The sequence below is a fragment of the Xiphophorus couchianus genome, chromosome 14 (assembly GCF_001444195.1).
Source record: "Xiphophorus couchianus chromosome 14, X_couchianus-1.0, whole genome shotgun sequence".
NCBI lineage: Eukaryota > Metazoa > Chordata > Actinopteri > Cyprinodontiformes > Poeciliidae > Xiphophorus > Xiphophorus couchianus.
The window spans coordinates 17,574,061-17,595,249 of NC_040241.1; the positions used below are offsets into that span (position 1 = coordinate 17,574,061).

Consider the following 21,189-nt stretch of genomic DNA (forward strand, 5'->3'; position numbering starts at 1 on the left):
GAGAGTTTGTTACACTTTATTGAAGACAGAGTTACACAAATGCAAGGCACATTTTTTAAATGTGTACCTGTAAAGAAAATGTATAATTATCCATCCACTTCAGATAAGCGCTGCTTTGTGTTGGTCAGTCATATAAAATCAAAACAAAACACAGTGAAATGATTGGCTGAAGAAAGTTAAAACTGTAGCACAAAGCATTTAATAGACACAGTTAATACTAAAGATGGCATGAAAATAACCAAAAAACAATAACATTCAAGGCCTCAGCTTTAAGGATATTTTCAAAAACAGAAACATTTGTGCTCAGCTTTGGTCCACAAACAGAAACAGCCATTGGTTCTCCTGTTGGTAACAATGACAGCTGGACTTTTGTTTATTTTCAGCACACAATGTTTTCAACACATTAGAAGTTTTCATGTCAGAACAAAGTGAGATACCCATGAAAAAACAAAAGTTGCTATTGTTGTGAAATCAGGAAGTGATAGCGGGCGATTGGCAAACTTCTTAGTTTTTCTCACAGTAAAACTGTTTCTGTGTGAATGAGAGGTGCAAACAGCAGCATTTTGTAAAAATGTGCAGATTAATCTTTTTAACATAATTTTACCTTTAAATGTTAAAATATGTAGAAATCTTGTAGATACTTGGTTTAAACAGCAAACTGAGAATCAACTACGAAGCAAATATCACGTCTGCATTTTCCCTCTGTTAAGGTTTTAAAACATCATGACAGATCTTTCCACCCACTGCTGCTGTTTCAGGCCACCTCCGATGGATCCCAGCAGAACCTGTGACCACAGTCCAGAGCCGACAGCCGGTCCATATCTGGGTCGCTCAGGGTGAAGTCAAACACCTCGGCGTTTCGCAGTATTCGCTCTGGATTTGAGGATTTGGGAAGAACCGGGACGCCCTGCTGCACCGCCCAGCGTAACAAAACCTGGTAGGCGGCAGCAAAGAGAAAAAAATTTAAATACTGGCACTAAAACAGTAGCTGCGTTTAAATTATAAATGTGCACAAATCTTTGTCTATATTCTGCTAATGTAAAAAAAAAACATAATTTTACAATTGTGCCATTTCTGTTAAATAATTAAAATTGCATTTAAATAAGCTTGTTCAAGTGATAAGTCATTAAAAACATGGCAGCTAAAGATGTAAATGGTTACATGAGATTTATTCATCAGCCATGGCGCCAGTGCTCATCATGCACCAACCATGAGAGGAAATGTTGGGATGTTATTCAGGCGTTGGAGCGTCAAACCCCTTACACTTGGGTTCGGCGACATTTTGGGGAAATTATTGTCGGTCATTTTACAGAAGAGCCATGGATTCAAAACGTTCAAATGACACAACTTTTTATAAACTGTGCAATGCGGTGAGAGCTCTGGAGGAGCCGGCATCACATCACGTTTAAAAAATAAAAGCAAACCATCATCCTACTCCTACTTCCTGTCGTCGTTGTCATAGTTTTGGCCAGTTGTAACATCCAGATGTTGATCATGTGACTCGTGATGAGAAAAAGTATTTCCGTTTCACTTCTGTGACATACATCTATGTTGATATGGCTGAAAAATCATCTCATCCCAGCTCAAAAAAAAGCTTTTATCAAAAACTTGTGAGCTTTTTTCGAAATTGGCGTGTTTCCGTTAAGCAAATTTATTTTTGTAATTTCAAGTTGTGCAGCTTTATGCTTAATGGAGACACAGTAAGTGATGTGCACCTGTGCAGGTGTGCGTTCGCAGTTCTTTGCAACCTCCAGGATCACCGGGTCAGTGAGCAGCTCTCCTTTCCCTAAAGATGAGTACGCTTGAAAACAGACACCAAACTCCTTACACAGACTCCTCAGTTCAGGCTGGCAGAGCCGCGGGTGAAACTCCACCTGCAGGAAGCAAAAACTCAGAAATAAACCAGACACACTGCAAAAATACAAAATATTACTGAGCATTTTTGGTCTACTTAGCATATTTAAAATAAGTCAAAACTAACTTAGAAGTAACGTTTCAGCAACAAATGTTAGCATGTTTTAAGTAAATAATTACTTAGTATTGAAAAAGTACTTTTGTAGAGCAGAACAAGACATTTTCCCCCAATTATAATATTATATATTATATATTAACGGCCTAAGCCATTTCTTGATAAAAAAATTACTTTGGCCATTATTTTATCAAAATGACTGTAAGAACATCTTGTTCTACTGGTAGATAATTTCACTTATCACTAGTACTTTGTTCTCTGCTACTATACAGACTCTGTCGTGATTGCTAAGGCTAGTTAGCATGGCCACCGATGACGACAGATCAACGGTTTCACTGTAATGGTAATTTGTTTCTCCATCATTAGCACATTTAGCAGCGCGTTCATGATGACGATTCACAGCGCTAAGACCCTCCTCCTGACTCTGATTGGTTGTTTTTGGTCGGGAGCTGTGCATTTCTTGAAACTGTGATGGCAGCTCTGGGAGGAGATGAATTTTTTCACATATTATCTGTCTCATATTATGTTGTCATGACATGGTGACAGTTCAAACAAATATGTAAAAAACTTCTTTTTTTTAAAAAATAGAAGTTACTTAACGCAGCTTTAATACTCAAATACCATGAAGTTCAGCCAACAGCTAAAGCTTGGACCAAAATGAGTCATCAACAGAAAGTTGATCCTTGAAAGATTAAAGTGCTGGAATGGCCTAGTCCAAGTTCAGAACTCACTCCTGGATTGAAATGCTGCAGTGGAGAGCTGAACGATGTGAGAGACTGACAGTCATGCAGAAATCCACTGTGATTAAAGGCTAATGCATAATGGGGGTATATCTCATGTGTCCTACCTGTAAGACTGCAGGAGGAACTTTACAGCTTTGCATCAGAGCTCTCATGTGTGCTGGTGTGTAGTTGGAGACTCCAATGGCTCTCAGCTTCCCCTGACCATGCAGCTCCTCCAGACTAGCCCAACTCTGAGCTCGGTTACCTGGAATCAAACGTTACATCATCCTGTTACACAAAGCCTGCATCTATATTTTAGGGAGCAAACATGAGAGGTCAGTGAACACAGTACGTAATGCACTAATCATTCAGCAAACCCGGGAAATAAAGAAACACTTTAACCACTGAGATATTAATTCATATTAAAGTGAAATGAGAGCTGATCTCCATCGTAAAATCTTAATTACAAGAATTAAGAGTAAAAATGTGTCGGTGAAAAACTAAAAACAACCACTATGAAGAATCTGTAAGAGCCACAGATTATCCTAATATAAACTGAATTAGTTATTTTTCTTTCTGGAGCCTTAAGGTGTTGCAAACTGGACCTCTGTGATTAAAAATGTCTACATCAATGAGGCTTTATTGATGAGGTCAAATCAAGTTTATTTATAGAGCACATGTCAGCAACAAGGCACTTCAAAGTGATTTACATCATAAAAACATAATGCAGCAACCAATTGTGAAACAAGCAGTAAACATTACATTTTGTCAAATTCCATAGTCAAAATCATCATGCAAATGAACATTGATCAATATAAATATCTATTGATCAATATTCCACTTACTGCTAGTCAATGGCAACTCTAATCAGATGGGTTTTTAAGAAACCCGGTGTTTGATGCCAATACAAGAAAACAACCACAAATAAAGATTATTTATGTCCAACACCAAACACTCAAAAACACATAAACAGGTTTACCTGTGCAAAAATTAATAAGCTGTGCTCTAGTAGTAATTTGTGTTGGACTAGCACATAGAATCCCTATAAGATATTTTAAAGTTGGTGGTTGCAATGTGTCAAAAGTTGAGAGAGCTAGAGTGGAAGGAAAAGCACTGCACTAGATTGCAATAAAATTTTATTTTTCCAAGGAAAACAATAGTATGATCTGTCCTGTACCTGGGTTGCAGTCGTCAGCCACTGGCAGTCCTTGAGTACCGGGCCAGTGGATCAGGTAGAGGTCAATGTACTCCAAGTCCAGCTGGGACAAACTGTGGAGAGCCCCCTCCATCGCCCTCACACCTTGATCCTTAGGGCCCAGCTTACTGCAACAAAACATAGAGGAAAGGACATTACAGGCAATGTAAACAATTAACTACAGAAGAAAAAAAAATAACCACCTGGTTATGAACACATCCTCTCTATTCAAGCCATGTTTTGGAAGAAGTTCTCTCAGAGCTTTGCCTAAGTCAGCTTCATTGCGATAGACCGCTGCACTGTCGAAGGATCTGTATCCAGCAGCCAGAGCAGCATCCACAGCCTGATAAACATCTGCAGGGCCACAGAGCTTGTAGGTCCCCAGACCCAACAGAGGCATCTGAAGCCCGGTGTTCAGGGCAACAGAATGTGCAGAAGAGACGGGCATGGGAGACATCTGATGCTGAAAACCCAGCTCTGTCAATAATGAAGAAACATACGGGGCATGGCAATTAAACACTAGAATAAAATGGTGCAAAATAACATTAACGCATTGTAAATGTATGAGCTATAGCAAAGTACAAGAGCTGAACTTAAAGCTGTAAACACCATTCAATAATTACAGTTAAATGATCGGTATAAGCTTAAAATTGTCATAAACATCACAGTTTTAACTAATCTCCGTTGAAAGAATTTAAGATAAAATAACATCAACCCCAAACTATTCACTTTTAACAAGGAACAGCAGAAAATGTCAACTAAACAATAAAAATCTACCTTGCACAACGCTGACAACTGCAAAAAACTTCCTGTTATCAGCTGGCAGTCATGTGACACACAATTGGGCGGTTTTTTGCCGTCACCATAGTGACATTTGCCCTGGCGCCGCTGATTGGATGATGACGAAGCCAATCAGAGTAGCGCAACTAACTTAGAGGCGGGAATAAAGACACGAGAAACGGGCTTGATTGACGGGCAGGTTGTTAACCGTTGACGTCCTGCCGCCTGCCGGAGATTGAAGTTGCTACAGAGAAGACGAATTTGACGACGCCATTTTTCTGCTGCTATTACGGTAATTAGAAGACAGTTAGAATGGGAGTTTATTTACAAAACTACCTGATAATAAGTTGAACAATTATTTTAAAAATGCGTTAAAAGTTTAAAAACTGTTTGTACGTTATCTAATTTCAGTTACGGCAGGTCAGAGATGGCGCTGCGGCCCTTTTCTTTCCCATCCCCAGAAACTCGCTTCTTTACAGCTGACAGTTTAATCTACAAGTTCAAGATTAGAGGAGGAAACAGCTTCAGGCAAGGCAGATATTCATGTTTTTACATTATTCTCGCGTCCTTCGAAGGTTTGAGGGAAAATCACAACCTTTTAACATAAGAGAAAGAAACTCTGGTGTCTTTTTGTTGACTCAGAGCCAGAGCTACAAATATTCTGTCAGTTATCCATGTGTGTGTTTTCTAATTTTTTTATGAATGTCATCATTATTGACTTACGTCTTCACCGTATATCGAAAATATACATGCATTTTCTGATACTTAACCACTTCATTGGAAATTTTAACTGCCTCTTTTTTTTCTCGTTTACCCACATGTAATTTTCAATCTTGCTAGGTTTTGAGTTGGATTTTTATTTAATTACAAATGATCAGAAATTCTAAATTTGACCATTTAAATTCTTTTCATGCAAAACCCTTAAAAAATATATCAAATGCTATTTTTTATTCTCCAATCAGATATTTTCAAATTTGATTTGTTTGTTTTTTTCGGGTGTAGTTCTTGAGCTTGGCAGTATAAAAAAAGAGGCAGTAATATTGTTTAACTCCAGGAAAACGTTTGTTGATGCAATGTTTGGATGGTGGGCTAAAAAGAATAAATGTAATGCTCACAAATTACTTGCACAAATTATGGGGCCACTGGTTGAAATGTGTTTTTATAATTTTTTTAATTTATTTTTACAATTTCTTTCTAGATTTTATGCATCATGCTTTTATGTTTTCTCTTTATGTTATGTTAAGGGTGTCAATATTGACTTTTTTATGTTTTTATTGACCTGAGTCTGTTATTAAGGTTATTTGTACTTGTGATATAATTTTTTTCTATATACTCAGTGAAGATGAGGCTTTACAAGAAGGAAGCTTTGATCAAGAAATGGAGGTAATTTCTTTGTCATTGCCAGTTAAAACAGTTTTTTTCATCTGTGTATGTTTCTTTTTCTTACCCTGTCTCATATTTTGTGCTTTCAGGAAATTGTCAGAGCTGTCCTTGGCAACTTGGACTGCCTCCAGCCCTTCTCCACTCAACATTTCATCATTTTTCCTTGTATCCTTTCCTTTACTTTATTCGCGAATCATTGTCTTAATATATATCACCCCCCATTTAGCCAGTGTTTGGTCTGTTAACCTGAAATTGGCTCATCAACAGTTACATGGGTCTTCCTTTGTATAAAACTTGTGATTTTGGTCTGCTGTTTGCATCTACTACAGGAAACTACCTAAAAAATTCTATAGTCTCAAAGTCTATTTGGTATGGAATTGGATTAAAGTAGTTTCCAGAAACTGGAAAAGAAAATCAAGTATGAAAATATTTCATTTTCAGGTTTAGTTCCTTGTTACATTGTCAACATGATAATTATGAGAGCTTCAAAAAGTAAGTTCCCCCTATCAATGTCGTTATACTGGTTTTTAAATAAAAGTTGTGTTAAAAGTGTTCACATTAAAATTCAAAAATTCTTTATTAATCCCAAAGGTAAATTAAATAAATAAAAACTGAACTATTTAAATTAAATAGTTGCGTTCATCCAAGCAGCTTATTATTGCACTTAAAACAGTCCTTTGTGGTATGAATATTGCACACACTGGTACTGTCAGCCATCCATCACCTAAATGTTTCCTTGACTTTGCCTTCCAGATAAAAAGAGCTGGGGGAAAGTGTGCAAACACGATGCGAAGAAGCTGTCATTCTATCCCTTTGCTATCATCCTCTACCTGGAGAAGAACACGTTCAGAGGTGAGAATGGATGCAGCATCTGTTCGATAAGCAGACAGTTTTACTGCTAAAAATCTAAGGTTTATTTATCTGCTAGTGGAGCTTTAATTAAGACGAAGATGAAGAAGTGATCACAAGCTTTTAGGCAAGCTGGATGTGATAAGGAGCGAATAAAAGATCCTCTAATGTGGAAATATTTATCTTGTTTCAGGGAATGAAAGAGAAAAGGTGAGTTATTCTTTCTTATTTCCTAAAGACTAACAGTAAAGCCTAAGTATCACCTTTGTAACGGTGCCTTTTTTGTGTGATATTCATGCAAAACCATTTCTGCTTTTAAGTTTTGTGTAATATTAAAGCTATCTACCCTGATGTAAGTTTATATAAAAACGAGCTGTTAAGTTTTGTATTTTTATTTTAGATGAAGGAAATGCAGCTCATTCCCACTTTTTCTGATGAGCCACAGCCAAAGCGCAGCCGCGGGGACTCACCACTAGAGGACGCCATTATTAAACGATTAATGAAAGACATGGAAACTGAAAGCAGCAAATCAGTGACTGGGTGAGTACATGAAGTTGAGTAATATTCATATTAGAGTCACACAAGCTTGAGGTTGGATTAATATTTAGCAAATTAGCCTTTGTTAGGGTTGGTATACTATCGACAATGCAGCCTTTTTTGGTAAAATGGTAAAAGTTTCAAAGTCAGTTATATCAGTGCTATAATTTGTTTAGCATTCCTGCAATCATATCGGGCTTTATGCAACCTAACAAAGTTCTTCTACAGCTCAAGTTTTTTTGTTCCTTTAGCAGATTTTACTTTTAAAAATCAGATAATTTAAATTTGAGACAAGCCAAAAATCCTATCAGAATATTCAGAATATAACTTATTTTTTTCCAAATATTGCCCCGTTTCCACCTGTAAACTGTGTTCTGTGGATTTCATTCCAACACAACTTGCACGCATGCAAATCTAATCGTATTTTATTTAACACTTATTTACGTTTCTGGAGTTACCTGGTTGATTGTTTCGAGTTGCTGAGTTTGCAGCAACTGCTCTGTTTTACAGAAGGAAACCTCCAGTATGAGCAGCAACCTGCTGTGACAAACTGGGGTTTTATACAGCAGGAAATACACAAAGAACAGAAAAAATCAAAGAAGTCTTTAGTCTGGAATACTTTCTATTGGAAAAGAAAGGCAATTTTTATATTATAGCTCCACAATAATCACAGAACTAAGCCCCCAGTCAACCCAAACTTTTCTCGTTTTTATTAATTTTTGACTTCTGTGAAGCACCTTGTGCTATTGAAATAAAGTGACTTTACCAACCAGCACATACAGATACTTTTGTCTTTTCACATCATACTAGGTGAGATCAGAGCAGCTCATATTGCTGTTATTACTGATTCAAAGAGGCGTAGATTACGGTACTGATCCGGGACTGATCTCTGTGTTGCAACCCTCACTCAAGCTGTCCAAATGGATTCAGTGCTTTCAATACAAACAAAGTCGTTGCAAATTATCCTAGAAGTTTTTTTTAATCTATATCAGATTCAACAGATTTCTCAGATTAGGTGGACAATGGAGGATGGTACGATGGACTGAGCTGCTGCTGTCCATTACACAAACCCTGGATTAGCCCTTACAGTTGATAGTGGTTATGGGTTTATTGCTGAGTAAATATAGTTGCATGTTTCAGCAGATATAAAACCTAACAATGAACAAAAATGCAATGACATAGAGGCAAATTTTATGCTACTTTTAGATAGGTTTACAGTGTTGGATTCTCAGTTTGTGCCATGTCAGAGATTGAAAACCCACTCAACTATAACAATATAATAAAAATCTAAACATTGAGTACATATTTGAGTTTATGTATTACTTAAAAGTTTCCTGCACTCTTATAACACCAGAACAGCATGCTGGTTAACCTTACATCATCAAACAGCATCTCAAAGGCTTTGGTACACTCATTCATCGTAATTATCACAGTTTTACTCACACACGAACGCGCTTCAGCCGTTCTCGCAGATATGAAAGAGACTAGAGGCAAGCGGGCGCCACATCAATCACTCTGACAGTCCGATCAGTGTGGCGTAAACGATTATTTCGATTGTGCATACACACATGAAAAAAGGTTTTTTCCTGACTTTAGATTGTATTTCACTTATATAAACAGAATCCTCTACACTTGCTGAGCAGACGCTTAGATGCACAAACTGTGTAAACATCCTAAAACACAAAAGGGCCGGGAGCATCAGCAGCATTTCTCTGGTAATCTTTGAGCTGTTCTCACAGATTAAAACCCAGAGATGAGAGTTTAAGCTACAATAACAGTATATCAGTGCGGCATCTACAGCTGTCAGTGTTCAGCTCTCAATGGTTTCTTACAAGCTGCTTCACAGCTTTGTCTTTATGTCTGAGTATGTGTCTACATGATGGCCTGCAGCAAAGATTTGGTTTTTATTGTGCTTAACCAAAGGTGGAAAAAGTAGAAAATAATGCACTCAAGTAAAAATACAGCTACTTTGATATTTTTTCTTAAGTAAAGTAAAGTTACTAGTGTGAAATGTGGCTTAAAGTAAAAAGTACCTCACTAAAATTTTACTTTGAATAAAACTTACTTTTTATGAGCAGAAGAAAGTTCTGCTCTTGAATTTTAGAAAAGGAAAAAATACCATATTGGTCTCAGTTTTAATTAAAGGAGAATTTTGACATGAATATTTGGGAGTTATGTTTAATTTTAAATGGACATAAATGTCCAATATTTTCTGTCATCAGCTGTCTTTACGGTTCTCAGAATTACATTAATTAAAAATGATACAATTAAATGTGAAAGGCCTTATTTGATCTAAGCATAATTTAATGTAAAAGTAAAATACAAATGAATAAAGTCATAATAAAATGATATGAATATTTATGCTAAAAATTTGGTAAGTAAAGTTAATCTATAAAGCACTTTTCACAGACATTTTTGGTGATTTTATACACCAAAAACCATCCTTCAGTTATAAAAAGAATGATAAAAAGCATAAGAAACTTAATAAAATTATGGCAAAAAGCTTGAGAAAAAGAGTCTTCAGATTTTTAAATTTCTCTCTTGTTGTGTCTTGCGTCATATAAAAACATTACTTTAATTATCCTTGATATAATTCCCATATGATGACAGTTTATAATAAGGTATTTTACAAAAGTTAGTGTTGCGTCTATCTTGCAGGATGGTGGAGTTGGAGCATCAGCACACGGTGGAGGAGGCAGCGCAGGATCCAGCAACTACTGAAGAGGTGAAACTTTTTACTAAAGGGGATTTATTGTGCAAAATTTACATTTTGCATGATTTTATGCTTCCATTTGGGTTTGAACTGCTTCTAAAAAATACCCAAATGCTTAAAGAAAACACCCAGCGCTATTTCTGGCAGTAAATTAATGTCTTTTGTGTCTGAAAAAATGAGCCATTTCAAAAACCTCTTGAATGTAACAACACAAATCAGAAGGCACTGCGCTGTTACCTAGCAACAGCATGTTCATGTCAGCATGTTTGGTCCAGCATGTTTGGTCAGCTGATTTTAATGCTGTATGCGCTGGACAATGGCAGCTGAAAAAGACAAGACAAAACCAAATCTTGCACTTGGTGGTGCTGGAGGCTCCACTTCTGCTTTTCAAAGATGTATGGTTGTGTGGTTGCACATCTGTTTGCAGCCATTTACATATGCGAGTGAAAACATTGAATTGGGGGTCATGGCCAGCAGTGGCTTATTAGGATTTAAAGTGACAGGACGCCCTAAGACAGCTCATTCTGAAATTAGCTCAAAATAGACAGAACTGACCAAAAAAAATCTCTTTATCTGAGAATCATTTTGAGCAGAAAATGTATTAAACACGTTTTGTATAACCCTAACTTTTTCAAGGAAGCATAATACCCTTAATCTCAAATTAAAGTTATTTTAATTTATATAGCCTACTTAGAAAATATTCATCTGCCAGTTTCAGTGTCACATCTTTTTAAATTTCTTATCTAACCCATTTAGATGTAAAAATAGAAGCACACGTAGCATCACCGTCTTCCTTACTACCTCAGGCTAGCTGCACTGACAGATGGGATAACGAGGGCGATTATGGTTAATAATGGCATTACATCAGGTTGTATGAGTAAATGTGTGATTATGTGTACGTGAGCGTTTCTGCTGATTGTGCTTCAGTTTGATTAGCTACTAAGTCCCCAAATTACCCTCCTCCGCTGCCGTCATGCCCCCGGCCTTTTGTCTCGCCCGGTCCTTTGTTCTTCCACTCGTCCACTTTGACTTTTTTTCTCCCCTTCCTTTGCTAAGTTTGTTCTTAACATTTGCTACAGGTAGAAAAAAACATTTTCAAACTGCCAGTGGCGGTACAAATCTTCAAGCTTTTAGAAGGGTTCAGTTTGGACAGCATGTTCTGTACAAAGTGTGCCCTTCTGTCACGAAGCTCTTCTTGACATGTGTGATGAACATTTTCATGGAGCTTCTCATTTATCAGGGTTCCTGGAGGTTGGTTAATGTATTTTACAGGTTTGGATAAGAACAGGAGTAGGCTTGTCACAATAGCAAATTTTGTTGGACGATAAATTGCCCCAAAAGTAAATGTGATAAACGATACTGTTGCTTTGATACCATTTTCAAGCAATGTAATGGTATATATAATGCAAGAACACACTGTCAAAGGTCAATAGACTTTGGAAGTTGAAGACGTTTTAGATATCCACAATAAATAAACAAACAACAGTAACAACAAATAAAATTAATTACATCTCTGTAAATGAAATTGTCCTTCAAAAATGGTACTAGCTGAGACTAAAACACTAAACGGAAAACTTTTGTCAGTTTTTGGTAGAAAGAGTGAGAGAAAAGAGAAAAATGATAATGCAAATGGAAATTAATTATTTTAATTTATCACTTGATTGATTCATTTAATGCTTATTGTGCTAGGCCTACACAGGAGAATAAGAGAGTATAAGGAAATAATTTAATTTTACTTATACTTATTTATTCGTATGAGATTTGGTGATATTGAGACATAATGATATTTGAGGTGACTGCTGTCTTGCAACCGTAAGCTAGCTGAGGTCATCATGGCTTCACCTGATGAAGTTGTAATGGAAGATGCCCCAATTACTCTTAAATAATTAGTTCTGGGGTTTCTAGTTGGAACAATAAATAGTGATAGAGTAACGGCTAAGACAAACAATATGTTAGCACTGCAAGTACAGACACTGTACAAAGCAGAGAGTGTTCCTATATGAATAATTTATTATATAACATTTACAACAACATTGAATTTCCTTTTAATATTTTGTAAAAAACCAAAAGTTGTACCACTCCCCCATTTATGTCATGTTAATCTTTTGTTTTTTTTTTAATGTAAAGTAGATAGGTGTGCCAACTGAGAATAGAATAAGGCTCAACGATATAGGTGAAAAACTTATCACGATACAAGTGTGTCATATAAGTCGATATTGATAATTATTGATTAGTTCTTGTTTTAAATATCCAAAATATGGCAAACTGGTGGCGTGGCATTTCTTGTTTTATCCAGTTTCCTCTTGAGGTTTGTACTCATTTTCTTCTTTCACTCTACTTTTTTTTTTATTTTTAAGCAGTTATGAGCCTCATTGGTTAAACCTTAAACTGCTGCTGTGCATGTTACTCAACAAGTTGTTGCTAGGTAACCATAGAATGAGTGAGTTGCTAGGTAACCAAAGAGTGAGTGAGTTACTTGGTTCCACCACCCTAACTTAGCTGGAGGTTGAACAGCTAATACCGTTCCTCTGCCTACATCTCCCAGAATGCTGTGCGGTTCTGGATCGGATTTTAAATTATTGGACATTCAATTAGATTTATTTTCTTTTGATACTGAATACGTGTCTACCGGCATATAATGGTATTGATTTATTGCCCAGCCCTGGAGTAGGTGGTTCTTCAACTGCTTAATGAGTTTGATTTCTTCCACAGCCTCAGATGATACAGTTCACAGCAGAGAAGGACAGGATGCCTGAGAAACCAGGGATTCTCAAGCAACTTATCAGGTTGGTCAATCAATTAGACAATAAATAAAGGGCATTAGACATCAACAGCTTATGACAAGTTTCATAAGCTGCTGACTTATGTAGTTTTTTAATTCATCTTCCAACATTAGTGGAGTCTGGTAGGCAACCGATGCTCCTCCTGTAATCACACCACAGCTTTTCCAGTCTGTTTTTCCTTAACCCACAAACATTAAAAATATTTGGAGAAAAACTAAAAAGGCATGGCTGTTCAGCACACTCAGACCTATGATGGTTATATCACTGAGCTTCGTTGACTTTCCTGCCCAAAGCTGAAGCAAGAGCTGAATTGTACTGTAGAAGTCCAAGGAAGAAGTTGAGAGATTACACAGTGTTGGGGAAATCCAGCTACTATCTGCAGACTTTTTAATATTCCTCTGACAAGTCTGGTGAGACAGATGCCAGATATCCTCAGGCACATTTAGGACTGACAAGCCCATGTATGGCGTAAGCTTGCAGTTCAGGCTCAGAGGGAAACAATAGCTGCAATATGAAAAAAAATACTTTTTATGGCAGTGTTGACTGTTCAGTTTGTATTCTTCTCTCTCTTTCTCCTTTTTGCAGAAAGGTCTTCCCTTTCATTTTCAGACCTCCTGAAGATTAAACAGGTGATTTTTAGAAGTTTACTCCTACACAGTACTTTACTCAGATTAAGTTCATTCACGCTAAAAGCTTGGCTACATTTAAAACTAGAACACTGTCATGGAAGTGGGACCCAAAATGATTGAAGCTTCTTTAATTTTAGTGCAACAGAAAACCAAACCACACCAAAACAATGAATGACAACTTGCTTAAATAAGAAGGTAACTGAATTGGGAGAAACCATTACAGGGAATACACAACTGAAAAAGGATCAACAAAACAAGAATATTTCCTTTCAATGCATAGCTAATGAAACATTTACAAAGCAGGTCAAGCAGAATATATTTTAATTCCAATAATTACTCCACATAGAAACACACCACTAATCCATTCCCTTGTGGTGCAGACCCAGAACTAATAACTGTGCACAATCCACCTGGGGAACGTTTTACCTGTGCACACCTGCTGGGAGAGAAAAATGGCAGAGGTGAGTATTCACAACAAGTTGAACTGTTATATTTTACTTCCTTAATGTTTTAATTTTGTATAATTATGGTTTAAACAATAATTTAATTAAATACTTAAAATTAAATGACCAATTTTACCTTTTTGCAGAACATGCTATGATGAGGCCTATTAAAGAAGCCAGACCAAGAAGCCAAATAACCAAATTATAATCTGTTTATTGTTTTCCTGTGTTGTCTTTCACTAACATTTCATTAACTATAAATATAAGAATAGTTCATTGTTACAAAAACAACATCACAACGAGTAGTAGATGAAGAATAGGCAAATATTTATTTAAAGGAAGTAGGTAGTGCATTATTTTGTTTAATTTACCATTTCCAACAGTCTTTGTTTAATTTACAGATATTATTTACAAATGGTCATTGAAGTTCAGATTCATAATAAATACATTTTCTACATTCTTTTGGTCTCCTGTTTTGTATAATGGTTATTGCAATATGAAATATCCTCAGTATTTGACCATTTTATGTGATTTGTACTGATTTATTTGACCAAGTTAGCAGAGAGGTGAGCAAATAACAAAGTAACTAAATAACAATGCCACAGCTGTTATTTATGTTATGCTTCTTGTTCTAGGCTGGTGATGTCCAAACCTGTAGGCCGCATTTATCAAATTCAGAGAACCAATTAAAAATACATCAATATATATTTTTTACTTGTTCCGCCTTAAATTAACATGCAGTATTTTAATTAAGCAAACAACTGATTCAGATTTTAATAGAAAAGGGATTTGTAAATCATCGTACCTCTGAAATATAAAAACAATGTCGCAGATTTTTTTTTTATTTAGAGAAAAGCATACGTTTTTTTATTTATTTAAATTTTTTGTCTACAATTATGATTTGTTTAGAATGGATTAGGGAGAGACTCGGTCTTTGAAAAAGTCTGATTTTCCTTATTTTATTGAACATGTGTCCAAGTCTTTATCTTAGTAAATGTTGCTGGACGTTTGTGCTCTCACTTCCTATTGACTTCAAAAAAGCGAATTAAGAGAAAAAACATAAAAAGACTAAAAACCTTTTGTATCCAACATTTTACACTTTACTCTAAAAAATTGAGACTGTGTCTCTCTGCATCTAGAATCCAGATGCAGAGAGACATTTAGATATTAGATGTCTGTCTAATGTCAAAGGTCATGCAGAATCATTCTAATGGCCACACTTTGGACACTGCTGTTCCAGGCTTTGTAAATGTTCAGTTTTTACACTTTTGTCACTTTTTTCCAAGAAAAGATTTCTTACAGAACATGACTGACAAATGGAATAAAAGTGAAACTAGAACACATTTTTCATCCAGTAATTAAAAAGAACTTGAGATGAATAAAACGCTAATTTTGTTGACTTCTTCAGGATTTTAGAGTTTAATCAACAGGGGTCCTGCTAAGTTTAGACAAGTCTTCTGAGACAAATTATTCAGTCATAAGCATGACTGTTCATTTGATTCAGGTGTGGACCAGGAACAACTGAAAGTGTCAGGACAGCGGCCATCTTGCTTTCGATGATTAAAGAAAAATTAGGGACAAAAATGTAAAACATTTTCAGTTCGATGAGTTAGGCATATTTTGTATATTCAAAGCATGGACAGAAGTGGAAAAATTTCTGTTGAAATAGTTTTGTTTTGTTTTTAACTCTGTAAACTATAATCTGCTTTTTATGCGGTGAATTGTTGGAATCCAGCATTTTGTCCAGAAGTGATGAAATGTCAGTAGCGGGATTTGCGGCACATGTCGCAACGACACGTCTTCGCCGTCAGGATCTCGATTTCGTCGTAGTGCCGACCTCGCGGGCAGTCCAGGCGAACTTTGACCTGGAAAAAACAGAATATCCACATGCTGTGAACAAAACTATGGTCCCCAAACTGTTTGGGGACCAAACCCAAACTGTTTTGGGTCCCCAAACAGTTTACAATTATGCAGGCCACTGTAAACTGGCCAGAATATCAATACAAATGATATCCTGGCCAGAATATCAATACAAATTATATTTTAATATCATTTGTATTTAATATTAGAATAAATATTAAATAGAAATGACCTGTGAAGGTTCGTTAATGACCAAAAACACCTAAAAAACAGTAAAGTGTTCATTGCTTCATAAGAATACTATGAAAAGATAAGCATTCTCTGTACAAGCTGAAGCTAACAAATGTGTTGATGGCTATTTATTATTTGCTCCATCTACTTCTGAAGTCAGAACTTAAAACCTAAAACCCAGTTTAAGTTCAAACCGTTCCAAATTTGAAAACCAGTGGGATTGGCTAGTTGATAAATAAGGATGATTTCCAGTGTTTTCATACCTTACAGTCCAGTAGACTTGGTTTGAACTTATTACCTGAAATTTGTCTCTTAAATATTTAAGGCAAAGTAATTCAATTTCAATTCATTTCATTTTATGTATATAGTGGCAATTTAAAACATGTCATTGGGAGGCGTTCATCATTTTACATTTTAAAGATATTAAAAAAGTATTCATAGGTCATCATTAATATCTTCAAGGCAAAAGCAGCACAAACAATTTTTCTTGCTGCACAAACGTAGCTGAGTCGTTTGACACCAAATTTGTTTGACGTAGTAAATATGTTGTTGGTTGACCTCTGATGACCTCTGGAAACTTTTTTATGAATATTTTTTAATCATAGCGGCACAAATGAACATTTTTACTGCACAAACGTAGCACAAACATTTGATGCCGTGTTTGTTAAACTTGGATAATGTGGGGGCCTAGTTGACCTTTTGACCTCCAAGCTTTCATTAATATCTTCAAAGCAAAAGCAGCACAAACAATTTTTTTCAACACTAACATAGTTGAGTTCACTGACGCCAATTTAGTCAGATTTGTAGAAGGTAGGGGTTGGTTGACCTTTCACGACCGCTGGAAACATTTAATATTTTTTAAATGATAGCGGTACAAAAGAACATTTTTATGAGGGGCCGTTTAGGACAAAATTTACGTTTTGTCTCTCACACACTACCAAAAGGTCTCGCATACTCCAAAAAAATAGCCACGCACACTCCAAAAAATTACGTTTTGTCTCTCACACACTACCAAAAAGTCTCGCATACTCCAAAAAAGTAGCCACGCACACTCCAAAAAATTACGTTTTGTCTCTCACACACTACCAAAAACTCACGCATACTCCAAAAAAGTAGCCACGCACACTCAAAAATTACTCACGCACATTCAAAAAATACTCAAATTGCGTATACACACACTACTAAAATGTCACACACACATTCACAAACGTTAACTTTCTCGCTCACATGCACTACTACCAGCTCGCGCACATACACTACTACCAGCTCGCTCACATACACTACTACCAGCTCGCGCACATACACTACTACCAGCTCGCGCACATACACTACTACCAGCTCGCGCACATACACTGCTAACAGCTCGCGCACATACAGACGTTTATCTCTCACATACACAAGACTAAAGTTGAACACACACACAGTACTAAGACTCGTTTTATGTATGTGTGAGAGCGAGACTCTTTATGAATGTGTGAGAGCGAGACTCTTTATGAATGTGTGAGAGCGAGACTCTTTTTGAATGAGTGAGAGCGAGACTCTTTATGAATGTGTGAGAGCGAGACTCTTTTTGAATGTGTGAGAGCGAGACTCTTTATGAATGAGTGAGAGCGAGACTCTTTATGAATGTGTGAGAGCGAGACTCTTTTTGAATGAGTGAGAGCGAGACTCTTTATGAATGTGTGAGAGCGAGACTCTTTATGAATGAGTGAGAGCGAGACTCTTTTTGAATGTGTGAGAGCGAGACTCTTTTTGAATGAGTGAGAGCGAGACTCTTTATGAATGAGTGAGAGCGAGACTCTTTATGAATGTGTGAGAGCGAGACTCTTTATGAATGAGTGAGAGCGAGACTCTTTTTGAATGTGTGAGAGCGAGACTCTTTTTGAATGTGTGAGAGTTGTCACGGAAGAGGCGGGGCATAATTCGGTATAGCAAACTCTTTCTTCTTCGGCACTAGTTGGCGCCGGTTAATAATTCCTGTAATACTGGCACCCAGTGGACAGATTGTACTACAGCAATTTTGCTATTTTTAATCAATCAATCAGATTCATTTATTTCTATAGCACATTTAATCTACAAGAAAGTTAAACGTTCTATATATATTTAAAAGCAGAAATATACTAAGTAATAGAACATACAGTGAGTCAACAATCGAAACTTATAGTTTAGGATCTACGCATGCGCAGTTTGATCCAAAAATTATGCCCCGCCTCTTCCGTGACAACTCTCACACATTCAAAAAGAGTCTCGCTCTCACACATTCATAAAGAGTCTCGCTCTCACACATACATAAAACGAGTCTTAGTACTGTGTGTGTGTTCAACTTTAGTCTTGTGTATGTGAGAGATAAACGTCTGTGTGCGAGCTGTTAGCAGTGTATGTGAGCGAGAAAGTTAACGTTTGTGTGTATGTGCGCGAGCTGGTAGTAGTGTATGTGCGCGAGCTGTTAGCAGTGTATGTGAGCGAGAAAGTTAACGTTTGTGTGTATGTGCGCGAGCTGGTAGTAGTGTATGTGAGCGAGCTGGTAGTAGTGTATGTGCGCGAGCTGGTAGTAGTGTATGTGCGCGAGAAAGTTAACGTTTGTGAATGTGTGTGTGACATTTTAGTAGTGTGTGTATACGCAATTTGAGTATTTTTTGAATGTGCGTGAGTAATTTTTTTTGAGTATGCGTGAGTTTTTGGTAGCGTGTGAGAGACAAAACGTAATTTTTTGGAGTGTGCGTGGCTATTTTTTTGGAGTATGCGAGACTTTTTGGTAGTGTGTGAGAGACAAAACGTAATTTTTTGGAGTGTGCGTGGCTATTTTTTTGGAGTATGCGAGACTTTTTGGTAGTGTGTGAGAGACAAAACGTAATTTTTTGGAGTGTGGGTGGCTATTTTTTGGAGTATGCGAGACTTTTTGGTAGTGTGTGAGAGACAAAACGTAATTTTTTGGAGTGTGCGAGACCTTTTGGTAGTGTGTGAGAGACAAAACGTAAATTTTGTCCTAAACGGCCCCTCATACATTTTTGCTGCACAAACGTAGCACAAATGTTTGACAATTTTGTTAGACTTGAAGAAGGTACTTCCAAGGAACTTTATATTTCTTTTATTTTAAACTTGGAAATCTTTAAATTGAAAACCTAATTATTTATCCTTTAACCAATCACAAAATTTAGGATAATTTTTTATTTTGTTTGTTTCTCTGTCAGGAGACAACACCCTGAGAAAGTCCAGTTCCCTTTGTAGTATACTTTTAAAATTTGTATCTTGATGGTGGTGCCCTCAAAACTTGGTATTTACAGGTCCAAAAAGTTCAAGAACCACTGATCTAGACTGAGAAAACAAAGAAGACCGCACCTTGGCGTCCTTGCTGATAGTGCAGCAGCGTGAAGCAGAGGTGATGTTGTGTGTGAAGTTTGAGGCCACCAGAACCGAGTATCGGGACGGGAAAGCGCTGGACTCACAGTAGCCCACGCAGGCGTACACCAGATGGGTCCCTTTGCAAGTGCCGCGACGATCGCTGCGGATCGTCACGTTGATGGCTGGAAGGAAGGAGGAACAGCACTAACTAGACTCGGCAGATCAACTTAGAGAGGTTTGAGATTTTCCTTACTGTACTAGTTCCTAAAACTAGCTTTTTTATTTTTACATGTATTTATTTTGGATATAAAAGATATACTTGTTAGTTTAACAAGTTGTGAAGATTTACAACCTCTACCTGAACTGAATTACTCTTTTTTTTTTTCCCCAACAAAGTTAACTTCTTTTTTTTTTGCCAGATGTTATAGTGCAAAGTTATTTGCTACTTTTTCCGTATTGAAACTCACGGTATAGGTGGCATCCTGGGGTTTGTCTCTCTTTGCTCCATCCGAGAGGAGAGAAGAGCATCAGCAGCGACATCAGGGCCAGCAGGCAGATATGTGAGATGCTCTGCAACATCTGGACAGATCAGACAAAACGGTACGTTAAACATTACTGGAATCCTACAATCAATGAGCTCAATGAACTAAAGAAGCTCATGTTTTATTTGCTTATTTAATTGAGTCAGATTTTTTAATTGCTTGTTTTGTGGCTTTGTTTGTTTTACCAAAACAGGTAAATGTTTAAATTGTAAATGAGATATTGTATCTCAACGAGACAACCTGTATAAATAAATAAATCATTTATCTGGGTTCTTTGACTTTTGATTTAAACAAGTGAAGGCCTCTCTAAATTAATTAAAGTGTGTTTTGTTTTGCTTTTGGGCTGACCAAACCAAATTTACAGATTCTCACTAAGAACATTCTTTCTTTTTTTTTTTACCTCACAATAATGTATTTAGCAGTTAGTTCATGCATCTTCTTGACTACTGAAAGTGTTTCTTTTACGATATGAGGATTTTTCCATGTAGGAATTCTATGTTAATATCTCATTTGTGAGTTATTCAAAGTTTTATATCTTTTTTTTTTTTTAATGAAAGCACCTCAAACCTATGTGCAAAATGCTGAAGGAAAACAGGTCAAACATGGGTTTTCCATTCCTACTTTAAAACATAAACATGACGGAAACTTTCTGTAAGAAGGAAAGAAACACCCAAACTATTTGGACTATTTGTGAATATTTTCACAGGTAAAATTGCCATCTGACAGTTTTAGTCGCCGTCAGTCTGAATGGTTCATGTGTAGTCACATCTCCACCGAAAGATATTATACAAACATACATGAGCGTGTTAGTTAGCACATTGATTTTCAACCAATTTTCTGCACATTTGTTATCACTGTGACTGAATACAAAATATACCGGGATTTATTTGCAAATTTATCGCGAGGTAAAGCAAAAGAAAATATTTCCCCCATGTCTCCTAGGGGGCTCCATTAAAAAATTTCTTATCCTCTTCTGCTCAATTTTCCCCTCAAATTAAAGCCTCCCCCCTTCCTCTGAGGTGATTTCCCCTCCTGCAGGAATGAATAATGTGAATAATAACAGCCCTGTCTGTGTCTTTCCAGTCTGCCTCATCGAACAGTTACCTGCTGATACATGCACATACACAACTTCATCACGTACAACATCTCTCCCTCTCACTGCACGGAGCATTAATGCTACACTGTGAAATAATTTTTCTTCATAAACGTCA

At 36.7% G+C, this 21,189-nt stretch overlaps 3 protein-coding genes across 4 annotated transcripts; 1 reads left to right on the top strand and 2 right to left on the bottom strand.

The window, feature by feature from the left end:
• On the bottom strand, window positions 1–4,757 carry LOC114157977 (glyoxal reductase). The gene is made up of 6 exons (XM_028039260.1): window positions 4,664–4,757; window positions 4,090–4,363; window positions 3,869–4,014; window positions 2,817–2,956; window positions 1,716–1,874; window positions 1–934 (listed from the first exon to the last, which is right to left on the bottom strand). Exons 2-6 carry the CDS (start codon window positions 4,341–4,343, stop codon window positions 755–757), a joined length of 879 nt encoding a protein of 292 aa, XP_027895061.1. The 5' UTR covers window positions 4,344–4,363; window positions 4,664–4,757; the 3' UTR covers window positions 1–754.
• Window positions 4,758–4,817: 60 nt separating this feature from the next.
• majin (membrane anchored junction protein) lies at window positions 4,818–14,463 on the top strand. Of its 2 annotated transcripts, XR_003598301.1 has the most exons (12): window positions 4,821–4,958; window positions 5,078–5,194; window positions 6,004–6,049; window positions 6,139–6,214; window positions 6,803–6,901; window positions 7,092–7,108; window positions 7,299–7,438; window positions 10,094–10,160; window positions 12,861–12,934; window positions 13,517–13,560; window positions 13,941–14,021; window positions 14,150–14,463. XR_003598301.1 is itself a non-coding variant. In XM_028039261.1 (11 exons), the coding sequence occupies exons 2-11, from the start codon at window positions 5,094–5,096 to the stop codon at window positions 14,172–14,174; spliced, it is 726 nt and encodes a 241-aa protein (XP_027895062.1). In that variant the 5' UTR covers window positions 4,818–4,958; window positions 5,078–5,093; the 3' UTR covers window positions 14,175–14,463. The 2 variants fall into 2 exon arrangements, 1 of the variants encoding a protein (XP_027895062.1); XM_028039261.1 differs by lacking the exon at window positions 13,517–13,560 and having other exon boundaries at window positions 4,818–4,958.
• A 329-nt stretch (window positions 14,464–14,792) lies between these two features.
• On the bottom strand, window positions 14,793–20,027 carry gpha2 (glycoprotein hormone subunit alpha 2). The gene is made up of 3 exons (XM_028039262.1): window positions 19,904–20,027; window positions 19,434–19,618; window positions 14,793–15,868 (listed from the first exon to the last, which is right to left on the bottom strand). Exons 1-3 carry the CDS (start codon window positions 20,013–20,015, stop codon window positions 15,764–15,766), a joined length of 402 nt encoding a protein of 133 aa, XP_027895063.1. The 5' UTR covers window positions 20,016–20,027; the 3' UTR covers window positions 14,793–15,763.
• Between the last annotated feature and the right edge of the window lie 1,162 nt (window positions 20,028–21,189).